The sequence below is a fragment of the Vanacampus margaritifer genome, chromosome 13 (assembly GCF_051991255.1).
Source record: "Vanacampus margaritifer isolate UIUO_Vmar chromosome 13, RoL_Vmar_1.0, whole genome shotgun sequence".
Classification (NCBI taxonomy): domain Eukaryota; kingdom Metazoa; phylum Chordata; class Actinopteri; order Syngnathiformes; family Syngnathidae; genus Vanacampus; species Vanacampus margaritifer.
Genome location: NC_135444.1, coordinates 15,248,654 through 15,257,873, shown reverse-complemented (window position 1 = coordinate 15,257,873; position 9,220 = coordinate 15,248,654). Strand labels below are relative to the sequence as shown.

The 9,220-nt window shown below is 37.3% G+C and overlaps 1 protein-coding gene across 2 annotated transcripts; it reads left to right on the top strand.

Moving 5' to 3' along the window:
• Nucleotides 1-96: 96 nt before the first annotated feature.
• Nucleotides 97-9,047, top strand: amh (anti-Mullerian hormone). 2 transcript variants are annotated; one of them, XM_077583077.1, is made up of 8 exons: nucleotides 97-248; nucleotides 3,540-3,681; nucleotides 4,988-5,284; nucleotides 5,358-5,533; nucleotides 5,610-5,715; nucleotides 6,705-6,795; nucleotides 6,877-7,286; nucleotides 8,383-9,047. In XM_077583077.1, exons 2-8 carry the CDS (start codon nucleotides 3,540-3,542, stop codon nucleotides 8,781-8,783), a joined length of 1,623 nt encoding a protein of 540 aa, XP_077439203.1. In that variant the 5' UTR covers nucleotides 97-248; the 3' UTR covers nucleotides 8,784-9,047. The 2 variants fall into 2 exon arrangements, with proteins under 2 accessions (XP_077439203.1, XP_077439202.1); XM_077583076.1 differs by lacking the exon at nucleotides 97-248 and adding an exon at nucleotides 258-2,256.
• The last annotated feature ends 173 nt before the right edge of the window (nucleotides 9,048-9,220 follow it).

Sequence of the window (9,220 nt, the reverse complement as noted above, 5' to 3'; positions counted from 1 at the left end):
GCCAAACTAACAGATGTCAAAGGTAAAATCTCAAATTCCAACTGGTCTTGTTAATGTTTCCTCAAATAGTACACAACCGTGATAGTTAATGAATGAGCTGTATTAAATTAATTAACATGGCATTAAAAAAAAACATTTTAAAATTGATATATTTTTTAAGATGAACATTCTATTAATGGTATTTAAACCTCCTGTTTTCTTAGGGTGGAAAACAAAGGGCGAGGCATTTGTTTACAAGTCCAGCTGAGGTGAGGAGTTTCTTCATTAGATAACTATTTGAGGTTGGGCATTTATTTTGTCATGTGGCATCTAAAGTGACACATTTGTTCACGAGGTCACTATTTGAAGTGAGGAAATTTGCTCTTGAACCGCCTACTTGTGGTGAAGCTTTTGTCAATGAGGTGTCTGAGTTAGGCACTTGTTTTTGCGGGGATGTATTTGAGTCATCTATTTGAGGAAAGGTATGTTCACAGGGTGAGTTATTTTGAACAAGGTTTCTATTTAAGGTTGGGCATCAATTTAAAGTGAGTTTTTATTTACTTATTCCACTGTGATTATTTGAGGTAAGGCATTTTGTACATGAGACATCTGTTTGAACTGGGGCATTTTTCCTAAATTCCCTTTTATTTTTTTATTTTATTTTTCTTCAATTCCTATATTTGAGGATGAGGCCGTTTTTTGACATGTATTTGAGGTCAGGCATTTGATTTTTCCATTTTAGGAAGAATTTGTTTACGAGGCATATATTAGTTAACAAGGGCAACAATTTAAAGTGACTTTGTTTTTTTATTCTACTGATTGTTTGAGGTAAGGCATTTTGTACATGAGACATCTGTTTGAGCTGGGGCATTTTTCCTCAATTCCTTTTTATTTATTTTTTCTTTTTTTCTTCAATTCCTATATTTGAGGATGAGGCAGTTTTTTGACATTTATTTGAGGTCAGGCATTTGATTTTTCCATTTTAGGAAGAATTTGTTTACGAGGCGTATATTAGTTAACAAGGGCATCAATTTAAAGTGACTTTGTTTTTTTATTCCACTGTGATTAATTGAGGTAAGGCACTTTGTACATGAGACATCTGTTTGAGCTGGTGCATTTTTCCTCAATTAACTTTTATTTTTTTTATTTAATTTTTCTTCAATTGCTATATTTGAGGATGAGGTAGTTTTTTGACATGTATTTGAGGTCAGGCATTTGGTTTTTCCATTTTAGGAAGAATTTGTTTACGAGGCGTATATTAGTTAACAAGGGCATCAATTTAAAGTGACTTTGTTTTTTTATTCCACTGTGATTATTTGAGGTAAGGCATTTTGTACATGAGACATCTGTTTGAGCTGGGGCATTTTTCCTCAATTCCCTTTTATTTATTTATTTTTTCTTTTTTTTCTTCAATTCCTATATTTGAGGATGAGGCAGTTTTTTGACATGTATTTGAGGTCAGGCATTTGATTTTTCCATTTTAGGAAGAATTTGTTTACGAGGCGTATATTAGTTAACAAGGGCATCAATTTAAAGTGACTTTGTTTTTTTATTCCACTGTGATTATTTGAGGTAAGGCACTTTGTACATGAGACATCTGTTTGAGCTGGTGCATTTTTCCTCAATTAACTTTTATTTTTTTTTATTAAATTTTTCTTCAATTGCTATATTTGAGGATGAGGCAGTTTTTTGACATGTATTTGAGGTCAGGCATTTGATTTTTCCATTTTAGGAAGAATTTGTTTACGAGGCGTAGATTCGTTAACAAGGCATCTGTTGAAGTGAGACATTTGTTCACGAAACATTGATTTGAGGTAAGGCCTTTATTTATATCTTCAGGGGATGTTTAGTTGAGGTGAGGCATTTATTTGTGCAGATGTAGATGAGTGTAATTCTTTTGTATATGAGGCATTCATGTGATTTCAAGGTTGTCTATTGAGATGAGGCTATTTTTTTTTCTAGTCGCAACATCAATTTGAGCAGAAGCATTGCTATGAAGATGAAGGACAAATTGACGCTTGCCCAGGCACAATTTTTAACCAACACATCCAATCGATCCAATTCAGAAAAACGAGCCACTGCAATCACTCATGATCGTTACCACAACTTCATGGGACTTGTTTGGTCTGGCCAAGTTCAAACTTCCCGATTTTAGTGGTATCCTTTGCAGCAATGCGAAGCCAGGCCGACGTGTGTCTGGAGCAGACCTCCCAACGAGCTTCCTCGGAAGTCGGACCTCAGTGCAAGGGAGGTCTACCACCTGTGCTCACGATAACGGTATGTTTTAATGGTAGCCCCCAAAATTCCAGACTACAGTAGATCATGTAGCGGATACACAAATACGGAGCGTCGGCCCAGCGAAGAGAAGCTTTATGGTGATGCTTGATGACATCCAAGAATGAGCTTTGGCTGATTGTGTTGGAATTGTCGACCTTGACTGTCTGCATAACTGCACTGCAGCTGTGAGAGCATCAACACCTCCGAGGAAACAATCTAGATCTTTTTTGTTGACACTTTGAGGAGCAAACACGACTTTTATAACCACTTCAAAAACACATTTGCCTTTATATGTTCTATGCACACCCCCAGGTCTAAAAAAACAACGGTGTTCTGATTAATATGAATCAGAATCCCATCAGTTGTCGTCCATCAAATGATGCAGCCATTTTGAAATTCTGCCCTCAGCAATGCACTGGAATTAATTGAATTGTGGTGGCTCACCTGTTTTCTGGGTTCACGCACGTGACGTTCCCAGAGTAAACTTGGACTTGAGGTCGGATCGACAGCAGAGGGGCAGTAGAATCTCAAAATGGCTGTGCTGATAGATGAAAATACCTGTTTGGTGAGCTGTGATTGGTCGTTCCCTGAGCAACTTTGATGTCATTTTCATTTGACAGCAAGTAACGAGTAGATTTTGCTGCTTAACTCATATTCCACAAAAATAATATTAATCAGAATGTTGTGTTTAGCCTAGTGGGGCTGCATAGAACATAACTTTAATTTTTTTGTTTTTGGTTGACTTCCACTTTAAAATATGAATGGTAATGGCACTCGCCCATCCCTATTCAATTTTATAAAAATGTGCTTACTGTATTCATATTTTTTATTAATTTGTCTAATTCAAGAAGTTGTTTATTTATTGTAAACAAATTATATCTAAATCTAGTAGTTGTATTTAATAATTGGTAAAATAAGTAATTATACATACTTTAAAAATGAGAAATAATCATCTTATTTTTTATTTATTTAAATATTTTATTAAATTTAAGTCTCATCTGCAGATGGTAATCTAGAATGTTTTCCAGTATTTTTAAATTCAAGAAACGCCATACACTTTGTGAAAATAGCTGTCAGTCTACTAAATGTGTTTCGTTCCCTTATTCCCAATATGACCTTCTCTCCCCCGCGACCACCCACCCCCAGCCCCTTCACTGGATTCCTAGTGAATCAAGGACACAATATCTTCCTATTTTGGCAAGGATGGTTGTTTTGTGAGGAGGGGGTGGAAATCCCGCCCTTTTGACGCCTCACCCCTTGATAAGACTTGGTTGCACATGCAGATGGCAGAGTGTGTCCGAGTGCATGACAGCATGTCGCCGTGCATCTTCCTCCGTGGTCTGCTGATGTTCTGCTGGATCGGCTGCTGCCGCTCCGTGGTCCTGACCGACTCTCCTGGACGGCAGGCGGAAGCCGCGATGACAGGTCAGACTCACAGGATACTTCGCTTGGTACACTTGGAAAATGTCTACACACCCCTGTTGAAATGCTAGGTTTTCATGTTTAGAAATGAGACTAGGATAAGTCCTGTGTGATGTCTTAAATTTGTATAACTCAATTAAAAAAAAAAAAAAAAAATCTCTTCAAATTCTTAAATCAACTTTCATTTTTCAAATGCTTGGAGGAATCCTATTAATTTATAAATTATTACTAATAATTACAATAATAAGCAATCTATTTCAAGGCCATAGCCAACTTAAAACAACTTTTTTTTCATCCATGTTTTTAGAAGTCATACATGTAGCTACTTTTTTTTTTGTAGAGGAGAACATGTTATAAAATACCTTTTTTTTTTTTTTTTTTAATGAAAGCAATCCTATAATTATAATGTAAGTATACTACTATATGGCTGAAAGTGCTGGATCGTGTGAGGGGACAATTTTTTTTTATTTTTTTAAAGCAGAAAGTATTGTAAGAATTTTTGTTTTATGTGCTTTTTGAACAGCAGTCCTATGATTAGTTTATAACATTAATAAACAGTTATGTTAATGAAAGTGTATTTTATACAGACTTGTATATAATATTAATAATACTGTCAATATTATTGTTTCACAATTATTTAATTAATGATGGGCACTATATATTTTAATGCAGATTGCAATTTAAACATTCATGCTTATATATATTTTATAATAAACAAAAAATTGTATTATATTTATTATACACAGTGAATATAGTAGTCCAGATCCAAGATTATTTTACATTAAACATATTTTTTTCAATTAAAAAAAAACCCTCTAAGCATAATACAAATATAATATTTTATGTTATTAGTATTTAGACATATCTGTGTAGTTCGACAATATTAATGCAGGTCAAAAATAATGTTAGTTTATTGTCCTAACTTTAAAGTATTACATTATACTATGTTTATATATTTAAAAAAAAATATATATATATAGATAATACAATTATTATAACACGTTTTGGCAGAGATCCAAGTATATTCAAATATATTCTAAAAAAAAATATTACTAAACTTCATAGCTATATTACTATAGCTTTATTATAATCTATGTATCCAGCCCACCATTTCTCTCTAAAATCAACTAAAACATCTCAATTAACCAAAACCAGTTCGTCCATGTATTATAATGGCTTAAAAATGACCCTTGATGGAGGAAAAAGGTTCCTCACCCAGGGGCATACAAAGGGGTGGGCGTGAGGGGTCTGGCCACCCCACCATACCCCATTGATGACCAATTTTCAATTGAGACTTTTGTATCCATAGCTACTATGAGGCCGGTGGCCGCCGAGGAGGCCGGAGAAAGGATTCCGACTCCGTTGCCGACACGTGCCACCGCGGTGGCCTCCCTTGTGACCTCCCGGAGCAGCACAGCGTGCTTCCTGGACGACGTGCTGGCCGCCATGCGAGAGGCTCTCCGGGACGACGGCCAGTTGACGCCAGGCGGCGCCACCTTATTCGGAATGTGCCCGTCATCTGGGAGTCCCGCGGCCTTGTTGGACCTGGCGAAGCACGCAAAGAGGAAGCGAGGAGGTGGACTGGAGCTCCTGCATCCCACTGAAGGTAATGTGGGACATAGAAAGGTCATTCTAACATTTTTATTAACTTTTTAAAAAAAATATATATATATTTTAAGTGTTTTTAGTGGAGGGGGAGGAGGATCGGGACGCACTGGTGCTCAACTTTCACATCCCACAATCCTCTTTGCCGCAACACAAGCTGGTGCTGCTCTTGGCCTTGGAAAGTCCCGTCAGAGGCGGCGACTTGGACCAGATCACCTTCACCAGTCGCTCGCTACAGCCCAACACGCAGGTTGACTTCATTGCACTTGGGTCAATTCAATGTTAAATGTTCACCATGTTTCAGTGTTTTTGTTTTGTTTTTGCAGGCTGTGTGCATGTCAGAAGGAACGCAATACGTTCTTCTAACAGGACAAGCATCTACGGAACACCAAAGATGGATGCTCTCCATTGACTCAAAATCATCTGATATGAGTATGTCTTTTCCTTTTCTTTCTTTATTGTTTGGGTTGTACAATAACACTATTTGGTCCATTTCTCATATTTTTTTCAAGAAAAAAGGACTCGATACCATAACTTTTCTTAGGCGAAAAGACATCAAATGCAACATTTTTCTTAGGATGAAAGTGTTCTTGGAAAGAATAAGGCATACTGCTTGCAATAAATAAATGAATGCAATTAACTTTTCTTGGTGGTGGGGGTGACATTTTTGGGGGAAAATATACAACTTTTTTTTAGGGGTGGAAGGCATTGTTAAATAATTGGAAAAAAATGCTACCTGTACCTCCTTCCAAAAATTTGCGTTTTTATTGGGGGGGAAATTTTTAACATTTATTTGAATTTTTTTTTACCCCCCCAAAAAAAATGTTTTGAAAATAATTTTATTAATTGTTACTATATAATTTAATGCAGATAATTATATTAAAAAATAAAAGGCTTAAATTGTGTTTATTTGAATAATTAATTAAATAAAATGTATTCTTGTATTGTTTATTAACCATCCATCAATTTTGTTTGTGCTCTACTGCCCCCTAGTGACCAGAATGAGGAAAATGTAGGGTTAGAACGGAATAATGCCCTTTTCATTCATCTTAATATTATTTTCACTTCACTATTATTCTTTGATATAATTTCACATCATTCCATATCTTTCAATATCATTCAATAATCAAGCCACATTTGTTCACCATCTTATTGCACATTTTTCACCAATATCATTCTACGCAAAAGTAATTCTATATCATTTCCACATCATTCCAAAATATTGCACATAATTTCACCAGCATCATTTCATTTAGTCCCACATGATTCCGAAACGAGCGTGGTCTCATAAATTACATTACAGCTGTATTTTTAAAAATCATAAATAATAATAATAATAATAATAATACACTAGTACCGGTATTTTTATTATTATTATTTTTTCTTCCGTGCGCACGCTCATCCAAGTGTACTTGACACAGAGACAAAGATGAAAGAACTCCTTACGGGCGGAAATACAAGCAGCAGCAACGTGACTCCAGTTCTTCTTTTCTCTCGTGAAGACGATATCAGGTTGTTCCACATTTTGTTTTTCCCGTTTAATGCAAACCAATGTTTCTATCATTCTGAAGTCTAAATTTCATCTCTCAAAAGCACCAAAGTCTCCGGCTCATCCCAGCCGCTCTCCTTCCTGTGTGAGCTTCGCCGCTTCCTGAGTGACGTCCTTCCTCACAATCATCCCCACGTGCCTTCGCTGAGATTGGACTCCCTTCAGGCTCCGCCCCCCATCACGCTGGGTCTGTCCTCCAGCGAGTCCATGCTGGCGGAACTCATCAACTCGTCGGCCCCCACCATCTTTTCCTTCACGGGCTCTACGTACCACGTCCACCGGGGGGAGCTGGCCATGCCCCTCGGGCTGCTGGACGAGCTCAAACACGCTTTGGAGCAGAACCTTGTGCAGACGATGGAAGTTCTACGAAACAAGGAGGATGGCCTGAGGAGCATCAAGAGGCTTCAGAGACTCTGGGAACTCTGCGCCTTTCCCATGGTGGACCTGCCATCAGGTAATGTGCACAAAAAAATAGAAAACGAGAATTTGGGGAAATGGCAAAAATGATCATGGGGACGTCAAGATGTTTGGAACAAGGATTGTAGGATTTGTGGAATAAATCAGGATATTAGGTTGTGGGATTGAGTTCTGTTACTGCCTACAAAATAGAGAGGATCATAAACACCATGAATCTATAGATGCACAGGGGTCTGCAACATGTGGCTCCCTGTGGATCTCTTTAAAATAGTAGAAAATAAATAATAACATTTTTACATGTATTATTTTTTTAGATTAAATATACTACAAATGAATTGATTTAGTTTAAATATATTTTTTTCTTTTTTAATGCAAGAGTCCAAATGTATACGTTTTAAAAATGAGAAAGTTTTAAAAATTGCCTAAAAATGTCCAAAAATGAACCATAAAATGTCCAGAAGGAAGAGTAAAAGCAGAAAATTATCATAACATGCCTTTCGAATTGCCAAAAATGGCAGAGTATTTAATTGAAAGGCAGAAAAGAAAACTTTCAAAAAGTAGCCATAAAATGTTCAAAAACAAAAGAAAAAGGGCAGAAAATCACCATAAAATGTCTTTAGAATTGGCTCACAAAAAAGGTAGAAAAAAGTCAGAAAAGAAAATGTTCCAAAAGTAACTATAGTGTCAAAAGCAAAGGACGAAATTCCCCAAATTACCATAAATTGATTTAAGAAAATGCAGGAAAGAGTATGCTCCAAAAGTAATCATAAAATGTCCAAAAACAAAAGAAAAAGGGCAGAAAATCACCATAAGATGTCTTTATAATTGGTTAAAAAATCAAACAAAATAAAAATCTCTGTGTGTTGGATGCTGCATGTTTTAGTGTTGTGGTGCAGCTCGAAATAGCTTCTGGGCCCTCAGTACATTAGACTAACACTAACACACAGTTTCCTTCGTCCCAGTCTTCAAACCTTTTTCCACTCCAGACACATTTTGGGTGATTTATTTGGCCTAAAATGGCTCTTTTTCTCAAAAAAGGTTGCTGACCCCTGACCTAGCGCGTACACAATTGCGAACCAATGTCACATAAATGATTGTTGTCACTAATTGCCGATGTGTCTTCCTGCTCCCAGGAGAAAGCCAGTACTGCGCGTTCCTCCTGTTGAAAGCCTTGAAGACGGTGGGTCGCGAGATGTTGCCGCAACTGCGAGCCACCCGTGCGAATCCGAGCCCCACGGCCAGGGAAGCCACATGCCGCCTGAAGAGCCTCACCGTGTCCCTGGAGCGTTTCCTGGTACTTCCCAACACGGCCAACATCAAAAACTGCCACGGCCGCTGCACCATCCCGCTGATGAACACCGTCAACCACGCCGTGTTGCTCAACTCGCACATCGAGAGTGGAAACGTCCACGAGCGGTCGCTGTGCTGCGTGCCACTCGAATACCAGCCCCTGATGGTGGTGGACTTAAACAAGCACGGCACGCTTCTCTACACGCACCCGGATATGGTGGCGAAGAAGTGTGGCTGTCGCTAACGCTAAGGCTAATATACGGGTAGTGGTGTGTGAGGGTCCACTTCACTCATTGACCACGAAAACTATTTTCTTAGGGGTTTCTTTTATTTACATGTATTTGTTCACAAGTGCATATAGGAACATGCTGTAGCTGTCTAACAAATATTTATAGTACACACTACTCTTATGTATTTATAATAATTGTTCGAAAATACAGTGTGTATATACTGTATGCGTGTTTCACCAGAACATCATGTTTTTTTTACAATAATTCTATGAAATTATCATCTTCATTTGTAGTCATTAACTCAAGTGCACCCAAAAACGTATAAATACGTTCTATTTTAAATATTTTTGGTGTACCAAAGATATATTTGTTTTTATGTTTTTTTTATATGCTAGAGCATATTTGATGCAGCCTCAACTGCAAACAACGGTTGAAGAAATGGTACACAAAC

Bases quoted from the DNA above. Each gene is read 5' to 3' on its own strand.
- amh (XM_077583076.1), top strand. From the start codon at position 2,152: ATGCGAAGCCAGGCCGACGTGTGTCTGGAGCAGACCTCCCAACGAGCT. The intron at 2,257-3,539 runs GTATGTTTTAAT...TTGCACATGCAG, and splicing joins CACCTGTGCTCACGATAACG to ATGGCAGAGTGTGTCCGAGT. The intron at 5,285-5,357 runs GTAATGTGGGAC...ATATATTTTAAG, and splicing joins GCTCCTGCATCCCACTGAAG to TGTTTTTAGTGGAGGGGGAG.